At 33.6% G+C, this 17,756-nt stretch overlaps 1 protein-coding gene across 1 annotated transcript in view; it reads left to right on the top strand.

Moving 5' to 3' along the window:
* Positions 1-17,756, top strand: part of LOC134528304 (conserved oligomeric Golgi complex subunit 5) — a 70,469-nt gene that overhangs the window by 40,755 nt on the left and 11,958 nt on the right. The window contains exons 5-11 of the mRNA XM_063361816.1: positions 3,798-3,940; positions 6,880-7,039; positions 9,032-9,144; positions 10,642-10,816; positions 13,658-13,826; positions 15,631-15,771; positions 16,940-17,073. Of these exons, the coding sequence (XP_063217886.1) occupies positions 3,798-3,940; positions 6,880-7,039; positions 9,032-9,144; positions 10,642-10,816; positions 13,658-13,826; positions 15,631-15,771; positions 16,940-17,073 (1,035 nt within the window). The remainder of the gene's footprint in view (positions 1-3,797; positions 3,941-6,879; positions 7,040-9,031; positions 9,145-10,641; positions 10,817-13,657; positions 13,827-15,630; positions 15,772-16,939; positions 17,074-17,756) is intronic.

Below are 17,756 nucleotides of genomic sequence, written 5' to 3'. Positions count from 1 at the left end.
CTTGTTTTGTCTAATATGGTCATTTGTCAGTCCGCATTTGCTTGTAGGTCTTGTCCGCACTGGCTTGTAGATCATAAAAGACAAACTATAAAAATTTCCATGTTCACATATTACATAGCTCGTTAGGAACGCTGCATCTGCAAAGTTGACAGCTCGTCAAGCATATTAACTTTACCGTGGTTACAGCCAATATATGACTGAAACACTGTTGATTCTTATACTAGAAAGCTTAGACAGTACTCTGTAATTTTTTTTCAATCAAACTGAAATATCCATGCACACAAAATTACAGATATTTGTAAATCTGTACATTTGCACGAAAGCAAATCGCTTCAAATGTGGGATTGTATTATTGCCCGGGCATTTATGCTTTGGGTTGTCCCAGTACCTGAATTAGTTAAAGTTATTTGTAAACTATTCCCTGTATAGATTTCCAGACTAAATGCGCACATACAAAAGCACAATAAACAATTATGAAGTCAAATTACTAAATATTATTATATTTTCCAAGGGTTCAAAAATGTACTCTTGTACAAAAAAGTCGATTTTTAATATTATATTGCAATATTCGTAAGCGCGACAGTAAATATCCAGCTTTGTTTCGAAAAACGCAAATCATAAATTCAAAAATAACCATAACAATGTTTTGTAGAAATTTACTATATTTTCTCTTGTAATATTACGAAATATTTCATTTCTTGGCAACCGATCTCTAAAGGAATTTTGTGTAAATGTCCAAAAACATTTTTTTTCTGTGTAAGGAATACGATATTTAATTATAATAAATTATTTTTATACTACTAATTAACAGATTTTTCAGTTTACAAGTTTGCAAGCTAAGAACACATATCCATGAACGATACGGAGTACTTGATTTGCATATTGTACTTGCACTTGGCAATTCTTTTATAAACTTAAGTTTTAATACATCCTTGTATTAGGTCCTCATTTTTTACATTTCGTTATATTGCCAATGTGTAGCAAGTATATGTATGTATGTACATTGTGTTTTATTTCTTACGAAATATTTGTGTCTTGAAATAAAAAAATATATAAAAATAAAAAAAAAATAATATATTTATTTATTTCAAGAAACGCATCTCGACTACTGTAAATTTTTAAATAAAAGACAAATTGTTTAATATTATGAAAATAGTCCTGCCCTATAACTCGAATATATATATATATATATATATATATATATATATATATATATATATATATATATATATATATATATATATATATATATATATACATATATATATAACATAATTCAAACATTTGGTCATAAGTGTAATATTCGCATACATTATGTGGATAAGTTAAAATATTTTAAATAAAAAAAAAGGTTTGTTCATAAAATTATATGTGTGTGTGTAGGAAAACCCGCCAGAGTGACGGGGCTTATGTTATGGGACGTGTAAGTGCACGTCATCCTTGAATGTGACATGCGATAGCTTTCGGTTTAACTGACCATTGGTTGTAGGATTATAATTTAAAAAAAACGTTATCAATGTCGTATTATCTGAATTCATCTTCAAAAAAATCCTGCTCTATACGATGCCCAATGATGATTCCTGCTGTCCCGGGCTTCTAGTGCTGAAGCTCTGCTGAGTGAGTGTCGCTCGCCTAACGGTCCACCCCTAGCCAGGCACGCGCCTGTGCTCCTCAGTGGGACACAGATTTGGCAACACCGGATGAACACGTGATCCCGCCGGCGCCCCCCTTCCACCCTTCGGCCCACTCGCTGCCACGGTCTTATCTCTGTCTGCTATCTCTCGCTCTCAGCTCCACCCCAGCACTATCTGGTGACCGTGAATCACAACCGCGACCTTGAAGCTTGCCCTTAACCTCGAACGTAAAACAATAACAAACAGTTTCAGTTAGTCTGATAATACCGTAGTATTACAGTAGTAAGCAGCAAGACACAAAATTTAATGGAGTACAATAATGTAAACGTGAAAGAGAAAAAAATACTAACTATAATTAGTATGAGGATATATATTACATTAAATACTTTAAAACATACAATTTAACATACAGTGAAACTTTTTTTTTCACTCTTAACAGAAGTCCAAAAACAGTAAAAAGAAAAAAAGATAGAAATATATATATAACCATAAACATAGTAAAAAATATGTGAAATGAAAGAACATTGGAAAAAAAAAACTATTAATTCATTTTCTTAAAACAGTAAATTTTTATGTCTGAAAATTGTTTTTTTTTTTTTTAAACCAACTGATCATATGCATAAAAATTTAAATCTATAATATTACTAAAAATATTTTTAATCGTAATAAAATATGTTACATATAAAAACAATGCAATGTTATGTTGCAGGAAACAAATCTAAATTTCTTAATAAATCTTAGCTTCATACATGTTACCTTTTTTTTTTTAAATTAAAATTTTTGTGAATGCGTTTTAATTGGTGTTGTCTGTTGGCATCAAATAATAATAATAAATAACAAAAAGACATGTCGAAACAAACACAAAATTATTCACGAATATGAAATATAAAATTGTTCACAAAAACCTTTTATTTTTAATACTGACAGACTCCTATTTAACTTGCTTGCTGAATGTGTGGTAGTGATTCAGACTGGTCAGATTTCAGCTCTTGCCAATTCCCGAAATATGATATTGTGCTGATGATTGTCTTTGCAGATATTCATACTTTTTTTTTTTAATTGTAGTACTGGGTAGCAAACCTTTAAATAGTAAGGACAGATAGCAAAAAATGTAAAAATCTAGTTGGTCAATTTGCATCTTATGTGGTCTCTCTCATATCAGCAACTCTCCTCCCTTTCTTCTCTAATTTGTTTTGCCAATGTTTTTTTTTTGTGATTTGACATGAAGACAATTAACTGAGAACCACATCTGTAAAACCACAGCACTCATTAATAGCTATTTAAATTGGCCAAGAATACATTGTCATGTTTGATATCAATTTATTTAGGAATCGAGAAGTGATTTTCCATTGGTGAAGTAGACCATTACATAAATCTTGGCTAGCCAGAAATGGCAGCCTGGCTGCAGGTTGACTATCTCCGCCCTAGTATAATATCATTTATAGATACCATTTAGATACTGTAAAAATACAGGCTAATTAATTTACAATTAGTAATTAAGTTAAACCATTACTTATGGTAAACCGTAGCCATAGTTTTGAGAAGCAGCTCGTCACTCTTGACGTGATTAGATACAAATAATCATGGCTATAAAATACACAAAACAGAAATAGTATTTTACGTGTATATCTACTGCAGTAAAACATACTTAGTACAAAAGTGGAAGACCATAAGTTTTGGTTCTCTTTACTTCCAAGCTTTGTGCTTATTATACTATTGTGCTTTGTATTTTAACATGTTTACATTTCGTGACAAGAGCGAACAGTGGTTGCTGAAGTGTTTGGGTAAAAGGGGTCAAAAGGCAATTATTTAAACACGGGTGTGATGTATATACTATTAACTTTTTGAGAAACACACTATTGTTTAGGTACTTTGTTTGCTAAACAGTTTTGCTTCTAGCTATTCTTAACTCTACAAAGCACGGAAAATTTTCTTATCTATTCATTAACACTTTTTGTAATGTCATTTTGTACAATTATTAATACCTGAAACCTATGAAAACTTAACAAATGTCAGAATGTTGTGTACTATCAATGCGGCATGCACTTTGAATATTTAATGAAGTTAAATTTTTTATAATTTTTATAAGTATATTTTTAAGGAAATTTTTCACACAAAAAGACTACAGAATATTAGAGAATTATTGTCACTGTGTGTTTGCAGCTCAGCTGTCTGAAGATTTAGACTTATCTGGGCTTGAGGTGTTGGAGGAGGATCAGCGGGCAATCCGGACTCACCGAGGTGAAGTGGAGCGGCTGGGAAAACTAATGCTCACGCAAGGACTCCAGTCTCAAAACCAAGCCCAGGTATGTATAGCATTATTATGCATGTGCAACTAACTACTCCAGTTATCTGAAATAAAACTGTTTTGATTATCAGTCTTCTCAAGTGTACGAGAGTGCACGACTAAGGTAACAAACTAACAACTTGCATACAGAGCAATTACAGTGAACCTCGTTAGTACGATATCTGTTAATCAACATCCTCGTTATTCCAAACCTTTTTAAATCCCTGGTAACATGAATAGGCTGTTCAGAGTTAATTTGTTTGTATATTACGAAATACCGGATAATATGTGATTCGAAGTTTCATCATGGCCCAATTAGTTTTACGTACAGTAGAATCTCGTTATAGCGAGCACGGTAATAGCGAGAACACGGCTATAACGAGATATTTTTGAGGAATTTACGGCGTGATCGCTTGAAGCACGCTTTTGTTATTTGTCTGCTTTATCTCCACCCCTCTCGCTCGACACTAGACATCTTGCCGTTGACGCCTGTCACATTCTTCAGCCGTGCAGTCGCCACCTAAGTGCGTGGCTTAAAAATAGAATCCCATCCTTTCTTTCTTTTATCAAACTTCCGTTAGTTATCTGTGCCGTGTGTAGACAAAGTTTGAGATTGGAACAGAAACAACGTAAGAAAGTATTTTTTTACAAATAAGAAATATGTATGTTTTTGTTTTTATAATCGCCTATTTTCACGTTTTTTTTGGTTGTTATCTTAAAAGAGAGAATATTAAAAAGCCGCTCTAATGAGATTTAATTGTTTCTTGGTTAAGAAAAACTATTAATTATCAAATATTGTTAATTGATTATATTCTATTTATTATTATTTACGCGACGTCATACTGTACGCGTACGCAATACGACTGGATTCGTTGCTGCAACATAACATAGCATATTATGCGGTATCAGAAGTAACGAGTAACGTAACGATAGTAACGAGTACTAATTGTTATAGTAACGAATACATACGGGTACACATTTTTTTCGTTACTTTTACACCTCTAGTAGGCACTACCGTATTTATTTCCGAAACGCTAGGGCAGTTTTCTTGTAACTTTTGTTTCGGTCAGTTGTTTGGGTATCTGTCCGGGAAAGGGGTGGTGATGGTTTGAGTTTAATCCCAAATTTATTTTCTAAAAAAGTTGACAGGTTTCTTTAAATGAAAAAAGTATAGTTTTTCAGCGACTATTTCGTTTGAGGCGTACGTGCGTTGCCGCAGCCGCACTCCTGCTTTTTTGTAAGGAATTAAATCGTCGCGCTACACTAGCACCACCTGTTAGCAACATCCCGAACCAACATGGCCGCCAGCAGACAGCCCGCGTCGACGATAGATAGCAGGACAATGCTGCGTCGGCCGCAGGCTGAGATGCTATACTTACGTGGCTTGGTAGGGTATTCTGGTTAATTTGACGCAATCGGTGATCGCATCCGTACTTATGGGGTATCGTTTTAAAGAGAATTCACACATCTGCTCACAGAAATTAATATTTCGTTAATATAACCTGTTATTTTCCAATTATACTGTTTTAAACACAATTTTAAACTATTTTAGGTTAATTTTTATTTTGTGGGGGCCAAAATTTGTCTAATTCGGCTATAGCGAGGACACAGTTGTAGCGAGGATCAAACCCGGAACCGTGACACCTCGCTATAACGGGACTCTAGTGTATTTTTAATATTTGATAATAGTGATGATAAAGCGTTAAAGTGCAACCTCATATTTGCATTCTTGGTATTTATGTCTCCCACAGTTAACGACACTTTCTTTAGGTTCCATTTATGTGTCAGTAAATGCAATGCAGTATGTACTTCTCCCTCAAATTACATCACGGAAATTACTTTTTTCCGCTATTCATTTCTCGTTTACTATGTAAAGTTCACTTTAAGACTTTCTCACACAATACAATTTCCCATCCAATATGATAAAATGTTTACATTCCATCATTTTCTCCATATTATGTATGATATACGTTATTATTCCTGACAAAGTTGCCCAAAAACTTTGTTAATCGTATAAAACTTTTTTTTTAAAAGTTGAAATTCATTATTTGTTAGGAAATTACTGTTAACTTATTTACTAACAAGAATACAAAGCTGTTCAAAGTAAAAGTATTCTTTCTACACGTTTTCAATTATCTGTTTTGTTGCCGCCGTGTTGCGCTGGTTGGCATCATGTTTGGTTATGTATTCAATGAGTTTAAGAGTTTTTCCTCAATTTACACTTTCCTGCAATATCGACACTGAAACAATCAAAGCCTTTGACCAGTTTTGTCACTTTGTTAAACGTGTATTAAAAAAATATGAGAAGCAAACCAAATAGTTAATTTTTTTTTTACATAAATCTTTTCAGTGATCGGTTAGATATGTAATAAGTTGTAGCAACATACCATCCAAAATTGTAAATAATTTTGTGTTAACTTTTATGTAGGCCAACCAAGTTTTTACTTAAGAGAATGCTTTAATGTAGGTTTGTAATATGTACATAGCAGTATAAGAATACACATATTTTTCTTTGGTCTTGTGTATGTGCAATGTGGGAAAGTAGTATAATTATTACAAACCTTGTTTTTACAAAGTGGGTAAAGTTCTGTACCCTCAGGTTTGTATTAATGATGTTTCACTGTAACTAGATGTTTTCCTTCTTTGTTTAACTGATTATAACATTGTGAGTCACAGCTTAGTTTCTGCTTAAGTATTTATAGAATTGTGAAGGTGTTTAGTTTCGTGATATCAGTGTTCTGCGGTAAGATTCTGCTGCTTTCATGGGTTCTGCTTTTGTTTTGGTACTGTAGTACGAATACTTTTTCGTTTTATATTTCATTATATATTACTTCTTTTGATGCTGGCTATATGTACTGCATGGTGGTTCTAGGCAGTCAAAGCTGAAGCTTCGTCAAAGTAGGCAAGATCAGTGATTTATGTGACCTATGGCTACTTGAGTTTGGAACATTTTTCCAGGTTGGTACAGCTATCCAAGTATTTTTCCATCTCGATACTTTGAAACAATCGGTCTTGCAAGTTGTGCAGTTGGCTGAGCAAAATGTCTCTGAGAAGATAAATGACATGCTGGATGTTCACACTCTGACCCAGACAGTTTCTTCAGAAGCCAGGACCAGAGGTAAAGTGCATTCTGGCAAGCAATATAATAATTATGATCATTATCTTGTACAACACAGTCCATTTTTGCTTCCATGTCCATAGTTACTGTTTGAAACATGCACTGAGATCCAGACATTAATATAAAAAAAAAAGTACAAAAAATTTAGCACAAGTTATTAGTTCTAAGTGGGTTAGAAAAGGAACTTATCTGTTGAGAAATTCACTGTACCTCAGTTGACCAAGATTTGTGGATATTTGCGGCACTAACTATAAATTTTATTCAATAAATTCTGTGGCTAAACACCAGGCTGAGCTGCATTTAGCTGGTAATGTGTATAAAAGTTTACACCAAATTTTGAATAATGTAGTGTGTTAACTGGTCAGTCATTCTTAATGTTGACTTTTACGTTATTTATTCTTTCTCCTCATTCTTCCTCGGGTGTGATTCCCGGTGGGTTCAAGGCCGTATTTTTGCAAAGGGAAAATATGGCAAACTTTGCAGTGAGTTTTTTTGGGGTACCTACACCTGTTTCTTTGCACCAAGCAGGGACGTAACGAGGAGGGAGGGATGTCCTTGGGGTCCAAACCCCTCCCTTCCAGGATTAAAAAAAAAATCAGTTGACTGAGTAAGAAAATTTTAGCAACCTTGATACATAAGGTTACAGAAATATTATTTTGGAAGGATTAATTATCATAATCCTTAGAGGGCTACATTAGTATTTTCTATCCATTATAGCCCGATTTGTCAGAAATGTTTTTTCCAAGTATTCTATACATTTAAAGCCAGTTTGCACGTGTGTTTTTGCAAGCATGCCTTATGCAAATAACATTATGTATTTATGAAATGTTTTAATGAAATAACTGAACAATTTACTTAAGAACAGAGTATTAAAAACAACTAAGTAAAAATAAAATAAAATAAATTTAGTTTTCTTTTCTCTATCTAAATCATAACACACAGTTCTATGTGTAAAATGGTGGTGTTCTAAAAGTCCACTGTTCCATGAGATTTTAATGCGACCATTAATTTTCTTTTAAAAATTAATCATAAAGATAACTTACTCATACAAAGTAATATAATTGTTTCACTGGACCTCCTCCTTCACAGACTCCTGGCTATGGCCTGCTCTAGGGCATACCAGTACTGCTCCATTCACATCACTCATCATCTCTAATGACATTGATGTGGCTGAGATGTTAAACTTCAATTCATCCATTTATTTTGTTGATTATCCATTATCCCACTCTAAGGCTAGCAACATCTGCTTCATGTGCCATTTGTACCATGCGGACTTAAGAGGATTGGAAATGTTACATCATGAATGAATGTAGAAAATATAAAAACTATAATACAATTTGAATGACGTGACAGAATTCGATGGGGTTTATTTTGTCGTCTAGATATTTTCATCACAGAGACCTGAATGTATAGAAATAGTCAAACAGTGTAAATTTTTTTTAAATTGAAAACATTTTGTCATAAAATAAGTGTTTCAAACCAAAAAGTAAAATTATATGAAACAACTTTAGTTGTAAAAGATTAAAAACAAGAAAAACCTTTATAGTAAAAAAATCTGACAACAAAAAAATATATAACAATTTTAAATAATTTTAACTTACTAAAACATATAGTAGTTATGCAATGGTAAAATAAAATCAATGAAATGTATTTCTTTCTAAGATTTGTATATTCAAGAGGGTTTTTGAAATGTGTTTTTAATAATTTTACGGCCAAATGGTTTTCATATTTGTTAATTTTTTGGTTTCAAGCCCTTATTTTATGAAAAACTGTTTGCATTTTTTTTTGTAAACTTTAAGCTGTAATGACTATTTCTGTACATTCAGGTCTCTGTAATGAAAATATCCAGCCAACAAAACAAACCTATCGAATTCTGCGAAATCGTTCAGATTCCGTTATTGTTTTTGTATTCTCGTCATTCGTGCACAATGTGACTTTTTCGGTCCTCTTAAGTAAGTTACAGAAGCATCGCTGGATCTGTTTTTGTTGCAGCTGTTCCTGGACGTGTGCCGATGACAACCTCGAGTGAAGTGACTGCATTTCGTTCTCGCTTGTGGGCAGCGTTGGAACAGATCTACGACACCATCTACAGTAGTTGTTCTCAGGTAAAGTTAAGTTTGGAACTATGAAGCTTTTAAATGTTGTGGACCTGGGAAATTTAGTGTGGATTGCTTTTGTCATAGAGTTAAAACAAAAGCAAACATTTATACCTTTGCATCGCTAGATGACATAGAATTCTCTCACTACTCCCCTTCTGATTGTGACCATTCAACTAGTACCAGCTACCAATAGATGTGACCGAATCACGCCAACCCACTCCAAAAAAGAGGAAGTTCCATAATAATAAATCAGTCGGTACGAAAGCTTTTGAGGGTTTATTATATATACAGCTGTGAATTGTCTTGGTGAAACAAATTTTTGTTTTGCAAATGTGGCCATTTTTCTGCAATTTCTGCCTTCAGCTTGTCAAGTAATGAAGCGTAGTATGCTCATGTCATGTTTTTTTTTTTTCCCTTTTTAAAGATAATAAATTAAAGACAACTGCATGACTATCCCACCCAGTAAACAGTTACCATCACTTTCATGGCCAAAGGAACAGACTTTTCTTTTTTTGGACCTGATTCTCCCTTCCCAGTCCACCGTTTTGATGGTGTTTTTGTTTCCAGAGTGTAATGGTTAATTCAAGTTTCATCTATGGTAATAAACTCTGATTTATTGCACCTAAACTGCGCCAACAGAGCATTGGAAATGTTCATTCGAACACATTTTTGGTCTGAAGTGAGCAAATCTGTACCCTACAGGTGGACAGATTTCACATGCCAAAGTCTTGATTCATATATGAGACTGTAACCCGCCTTCCGTCCAACATGGAAGGGGTATATAGAGAAATAGAGATATAGAGAGATTTATGTATGCATGTGTGTGTGTATGAGAGAGAGAATATTTTGCGATATATAGAAGGACATACATACACATATATAGAGAGATAGAGATGATTTGTATATGTGTACCTACTTTAAACAAATTATAAAAAAATTGAAAGAGGCATAGCAATGCATGTCGGGCATTAGCTAGTATGAATATTAAATTATATTGCCACGTCTTTATTAATGGTTTATTACTTGCAATAATTTAAAGTAAACAATAAGAAACATTATTAATTTCTTATTACATTGATTTGTGAATAACGAAAAGGTTTTGGAATCTTAAGTAAACAAATCAAGAATACTTTGCAGGGATTAAAGCATCATTGTAAAGACTGTAGAATCTGATTGAATCATAAGCAAAATTAATAAAGAATGGAGATCCCCGATATGTGGATCTAAACTCGAGTAGATAAAGGTTCGTGGAGAACCAAGAAGCTAGCAAAAGGAAGATGGGGGGGGAGGGGGGGGGAATTATGTCCCAAATAGTGTATATGTAAAGTTCTTAGGTTGTAGTATATATATTGGTCAGCATTTCATCAAGTAGGCCTGACCCCGGTTTGATTAGTTGTTGTGTCTTTTTCTGTTCACAAGATGTTAATAGTAATTTTAAAATAAAGTGTGGTAGTTTTCCTTGTCGGCTCGCGGTGTTGGAGTGATTGTGCTGGCGCTGTGCAGGTGGAGTTGCTGCAGCGGGCGCTGGCCAGCAAGCACGGCGAGACGAGCGGGGGGGCACAACTGCACGGCGCCCCGCTCCCCGGCCTGCAGCCCGAGGAGACCGGGCGGCTGGCGGGGGACTTCTGGCTGGCCGCCACGGGCCTGCTCGCCAAGCGGCTGGAGCACGTCGCCCACAGTGAGGCCGCTCTGCAGTCACACGCAAAACATCTTCCTTTCCTTCAACCCAATACTTAATAATTATTTTAGTTTACAAAGAAATAAGTTTCAGGTGGTTCAACATGAAATAACTTTATTTTTTTTTTGTAATACGCTTGCATGAAATAAAACGTGTGAATGTGTGGCTGCCACGTGTGTTACAAGTGAAACTTCGTGTATAACAATGTGTGCAAGCAAGTATACGAATGTGAAGGTACGCAAGTGTGCTATGATCAAACACGTCATCGAAGGATCCACCCCTGAGCCCCTTCCCCCTCTCTCTCTCTGACATTGAGCACCCCACTCCTGATCGTTGCACTTTTCGTTGCCCTCTGAGCGTTATGTTTCAATGATGTCTCTACCAGCTGTAGATATTTTTTCACGTGAAAACGTTTTCAAAAATTTGCACCTACGTTAATCGCTAATGTTTTGGGAATTCACCAAAAAGTGACCCATGGTAAGATTGAATGTAGTAGAAAATTCACATGTATTATAACTTTTTCTCTCTCTCTCTCTCTCTCTCTTTTTTTTTTTTAATATGTAACCTTCCTTCCGTGAACTCTGTTATGTTTAAGAGTTACTTTAATTTTCTGCGTTTAATTCAGACCAAATGTACTATCACACGCCTCATTATTTCTGTTGATCCTGTGGACAGTCCTAATTTAATCTTAGATCTAGGTTAACTTTGTGTTTAATAATAGAAAATGGGCAGCGGCACAAGTGCACAAGAGACTAGTACTTGTAGAAAGACACAAAAAGAAAATACATTTTTGTGTGAATTTGCAGGTTTTACACTAAGAGACAGTTCTCAGCTGTTTCTCTCCACCTGAGTAAGCTTTTTAGAACAAGAAAATTTTGCATCTGCACTTTTGTTTGTGTTTTCTACTAGTACCAACCTGTATGTACGTGTGCTGGTGTCAATGTACAGTGAAACCAAGTACCTCACTGGATTTCTCACTTTAAATTATATATTTTCCGGTCCCAGCACGATGCTTTACATTTAGTAACAGTTCAATATAATGTATTTTTATTATTACCAAAAAGGTGGGGTTTTTTCAGGTACATTGTAATGAGATTTCACTGTAATTGAAAATAATTTTTTTTTCTTAGCTACGGAACTACAGTAAGTCCTCGGTTTACGTCAGGGTTACGTTCCTGAAAACCGCGACGTAAATAGAAACGACGCAAAATGAGCCATGTTTCATGCCACCGGCCGACCACGGCCCAAGGTCGGCCGGAAGCGCTGGCATACAGACGTGACAACGGGCAATTTTATCAGCAAATTACAACCGACAGCGTGGGAAACAAGTCCAACTAGTACTTCTCTGCTTTATAGAATGGTTATTTAACCAGCTGCTTTATTACCTTTATTGATTGAAATATAAAAACAGATATATAGTCGTTTGGAAGACATCTTATGAAGAAAAAATCATAAATTGCAGTGAGCTGATACTGTAGGCCTACTACAAACGCATTTAATCACGATAAAGTTAACAACGGCACGTTTAAAACTCCGGCCAACTCAATGATATCATAGCGACTGAAGTGTAGAGCTGTCCTGTAGCAAACCGTATGTATTCGTTACTGAGTAACGGGTGCGGCATCTAGTAACGAGTAACGAAACGTTACATACGAATGCATTTCGTTACTCACATTTTTCGTATGTTTTACGCATGCGTGCGCGTATTCATTACAAAGAACGATGTTTGTTCATTAAGAAAAGTATAATTTGGAAATTCGTCGTCCAAGTTTTTTACTGTTTATTAAAGGTATTGTGTGTGTAGACAAAGTTTGAGATTGGAACAGAAACAACGTAAGAAAGTATTTTTTACAAATTATAAATATGTATGTTTATGTTTTTTATTATCGCGTATTTTCACGTTTTTTGTTCTTATCTTAAAAGAGATATTATAATAAAGCTGCTCTAATGAGATTTTATTGTTTCTTGGTTAACAAAAGCTGTTAATTATCAAATACTTTTAATTGTTTATATTCAATTTATTATTATTTACGCGACGTCATACTGTACGCGTAGGAAATACGACTCGATTCGTTGCTGTTACATAACATAGCATGTTATGCGGTATCAGAAGTAACGAGTGACGTAACGTTACGAAAGTAACGAGTACTAATTGTTATAGTAACGAATACATACGGGTACACTTTTTTTTAGTTACTTTTACACCTCTACTGAAGTGCCAAGGAGTTGGGACGAAAAGGGGTAGGAGAAAATGCTCTGTCGTTGCGGGAAGTAAATAACACTTCTACGTGCGAGATACGTGGGTGGCCGAGCGGGTGGGCTGGTAGTATTGCATCACCGCGCGGAGAGCAGCGGAGAGCAGGAAGCGTCCCTCATGATGTATGATAAGATAAAGCGGTGAACGTGTAGCTTACGCTACATAGCATAAATTAACTACCGAAGGAAACAAAGAATTATAAACGAATTATATACGGTTTTTTGGTTAAAATAAAGATTTACGGTCATTGTAAACGACGTTATTGTGAATCGGCGACAACTTAAATTGAAACATGAGTACTCAAACATTAGCAACGTTAATCCGAAACGACGTAAATCGGTACGACGTAAATAGAGGACTTACTGTACTGGAAAGCATTTAGCATTCATTTTAAAAACCATTTTATCATCATTTTCCCTTTTACAAAGGCAGTGTATTGTGTACTTTCATACTAATTTAAACCATCATTAATATCCCGTGTTACCACTGAATATTTTAACCATGTACTTTATGAACCAAAGCTGTTGATTCCAACTAAAATTATGACTATATGATTGTTATTTTTAAATGTGATCTTTTTCCAGAATCGTCTTTTGTGAAGCAGGCTCTTGAAGGAGAGTACCCAAAGTTTTTGAGCCATTACTTGGAACTGTGCAAAAGACTTCAAGCATCGAGTCAGCTGAATGGCGAGACAGAGTATGGGGTAGCAAAATCTTCCGAGAATAAATCTGGTGCGACAGTGTACAGAATCAAGTAAGTTTTTTTTCCTCCTTATTTTGTGATGGAAACATGCTGTTAAACATGCAAATACATAGTGGAATTTCAAGTGCGTACTTAAATGCATGTTAAATTCCAATTTATCACCATGTTAATATTTTTGTGTATTGTCTGCACCATAACTACAATGTATGTTCATGCGGTAGCATATCTAACTTACCCATAATCATGTAAAGAGCTTGTGCTGTACTGTAAAAGTCCACGCACTAACAATTTATTCTTTGTTTACAAAGCTTAGTTGAAGTAAGTTAAGTGGATACTAGAGACAAGATTATATGATGAATTGCGATTACACCGAAATAACACAAAAAAGCAAGTCTATATACCATATGCATATAATACTGAAATGCAAAGCCTCAAAATGCAACAACATATCATGAAATTAATTAGCATGTTTAATCAAAAATCAACTCATATGATAAAAAAATAATCTTTTAATATATTAAATTCAATGAAGGTAAATTATTTAGCTGGAGTTAGTACCGAAATGTATGTGTTAAATATATTGAAATTTTTTTTTGCTTTTTTGATAATGCAACTGTTATTACTTTATTAGTAACTAATTTTTATATTATGACAATGGAACATTTTACAAACACACATATACTTGCTGATTTATTTTTATTCCCAGTGGTTAGACATACTTATTTACTTATTGTTATTACCAATTATTATATTGTTAAAGTGCATGATGTATCAGTCAAAATGACAATGTTTTTTGAAGAAAGTATCTTTGAACAAGTAAGTGTTGTATTTGTTGAAAATTAACTACCTCAGTGAATAAATAGTGTTCACAAAAAAATTAAAAAAAAAAAAAAGATGACGACAAAATCTTGTGTTTTTAAAAAAAAAAATTGGCCTTAAAATAAAACCATTAAATCTTGCCTCTAGTAGTTACATAACTGTGTTGGTTTACTCCAAAATCACACTTATGTTAGGAGTGCAGGATAGCCCATTTCAAAGCAACACCTTACAAATCTCATTAGTATTACCAAGCCTTAAATTAAAAAAATTAAAAAAACTATGTAGTACTATTTTGTTTTTAAATTTTATTTTAGTAAAAATATTTTGTTTGGTATTGTACATTAGCATTTCAATGTCATTTCAGTGCCATCTTTACATACCTGTATGAATCTTGACTGAGGTTTATTTACATAAATAATTGTTTAATGTTTGTAAAGTGTGAACTGAATAAGTGATTAACAAATTGGGCCCTATGTATAACATAATTCAATAAAAATTATAAAATAACTATGTATAAGATTTTGTAAAAGCAAACTGAGTGCCTCCCTTTTTGTTTTTTAAGTAAACAACTTCATTCAAGCAAAACATATACAACACACAAAAAAACTAAGTATTTTGAGGAGCGAATGTTAGGCTTCCAATTTTTTAAAGCTTTGCAACAGATGCGAAGCTACACATCAGATGTGAAACTTGGTATCACAACTGAAGCTTCAAATAAAATGAATAGCAAATTTTGTGGTGAAGTCGAATCAAATATTAAAAAGAGCTCGCTTAATTGAAGCTTCGCACAGACTCACAAATGGGTGTGAAACGTTGCACAAGTGTTTGTAATTGTTACCTATTGTAACATCCTTAGTAAATATCTCTTGAAAGTATAGTGACAGATCAAAAAATGTAAGAGAGTTATAGTTTTAAATTTATAGAATTAGCCCTCAATTTATAGCAATGATGAGAAAATGAAAAGTCAGTATGAAGTGTGAGACCCGGCCTTAATTTGCAAAATCATCAGCTCGACTTTTTCTTCATTTGTTTGCAGTCGTGACGTGGTTGCGAAGTTTGAGGCCACGTATTTGTCGCGGTCAGAGTCCCGGCTCTTGGACCCGGTGGACCTCATGTTCTCCGGCAGGACTGTTCCCACCCACGAAGAGGTGGATTCTCTCGTCAGGGACATGTCAAGGTACTGCATCACCACCGTTCTCATCTCAGCTCTTTGTATTTTTTTTTTTAGCCAGTTGCAAGGAATGGTACCAACATTAAATTTTCTTCTGAACTATTGTGAATGGATTTAAAAGTTAACGTAAATATTTTGTAATTTGTGATTGACTATAAAAGATTTAATGCAATTTTTTTTGTCTACATCCAGCCCATAAATGTTACTTGCTTCAATATCTATATGCTGCTGACTGCAAAAATATTTCCAATTATTTGTATTACTTAATTCACAATTTTTTTCCGTGAAAAACTTATCAAATAACTATGATGTTTCCAGCAGACTTTATTTCTTTATAGAAAATCATTTAAACTTATCTAACCAATTTTTTTCTTTTTAAAAATGGATTCGTACAATGCTCAAAATTGTGAGGTGGATTATTAGGGTTGTGTAAATGCCGCCGTTGTTTTACATAACTAAAATGAAACGGTAGTTAATGAGTTTTTGTGGAAATTAAGTGGAAACATAAATTATCTTTATTAGGGCTTTCTTAATTAAAGTAATTTACAGCGTTATGAAAATTGTTGTATTCTTTTGGAAAATTTAATTAGGTTTTTTTTTTGTTTGTTTGTTTAAAGTCATGTTATATGTTAGAGTAAAAATATTATTAAAAAATTGAAATATGATTTTTAAAAAGTCGGTTACTTCAATTTTTGGTTTTTAAGGAAGAATAGAGTTTACTCAGTAATTATAGTCAATTACTGTGAACCTCATTATAACACCATCAGCCAAGGCCCAGTCAGAACTAGGTAACACCAGCCATTAGTGAACTGAATTATTTAATTTAATCTAAAATGAATGTTCAGATATTTGTGATATTCACTATCTTGTAGATTAGTTAACATTGTGTGTTAATATTGTAAGTAGAGTAAACTAATATTAGGATTCCATTGTTACATATTTAAATTGTATAAAAAACATAAAAAGGAAATAAGTATATTTTTTTATTATATATTTTTTGCTTTATACGAAAAGGTGTTGTACTTAATAAAATCTTGAAGAGCCAATCTCTTCATTTTTTTCCTTCGATATAACAAACAAATTTTACGAAAATTATTATTGTATCCTTTCTTTTTAGTGGTTGATAAGAAATTGTCATGGTTTTTAACATAGTGTATTTTGTTTTTTTAACCAGTCAGTTGAGTGCATCGTTGGTCGATGCTTCTTTGATTCACACTGTGGCACAGAACATCAGCAAGATTGTGCGCATGTTTTGTTCGAAGTGTGAAGTGATGATCGTAACAGATGAAGAAGCCACACAGGTCATAGGTAAGTTCTTTGCTGTGTAGTGTTTGCTTGTGACAAAATTCCCCAATTTAATAATGAAAGTACTGTTTACTGAACAGTTACGTGTTGCGAAAAAAAATTTTATGTATCTGAAAATATTTTCTCTCAAGTAAGAAAAGTTTATAATATCCCATAGCTAATTTTTTTCATCCAAGATGTCATAAACTCTACAAAATTAAATTTCTGTGTATTTTTTGTACATCTTTAATTTGTTATGTCAAGGTGGTACATAATTTCAAAACATTTGTATTTGTATGCTTGAATTCAAAAATATTGTCATGATTACTCTTCTTAACTAATAGATTAGGCAAAAGTTGTTTTACAAAATGTTCTTTTTTGAAAAATTAGTTTACGTATTAGATACATAAATATAATTTTATTTAACATATTAAAATGTTCTTAAGTATCACGTCTCTAATGAACCTGATAACGTTCAGACCATAAGCCCTAGGTAATTTATTAGTTCATTCATGATTAAGTTAGGCCTTTGCAAATAATAGATTTTTGATGCGAAACGAGATTAAATTGAATGTTTAAAATATTTGTGAAGTCAAATTAAATTGCAAATATTGTTTTCAGTGAAGCTGTGGTACATTTATTTTATAAAATAGAGGATTGAAGTAAAAATAATTTGTTTTAACATTTGTGATGTTTGAACTGATAAG

This window comes from Bacillus rossius, chromosome 1 (assembly GCF_032445375.1).
Source record: "Bacillus rossius redtenbacheri isolate Brsri chromosome 1, Brsri_v3, whole genome shotgun sequence".
NCBI classification, from domain to species: domain Eukaryota; kingdom Metazoa; phylum Arthropoda; class Insecta; order Phasmatodea; family Bacillidae; genus Bacillus; species Bacillus rossius.
Note: the sequence above shows the minus strand (reverse complement) of the source record. Positions and strands in the feature narration are given on the sequence as shown.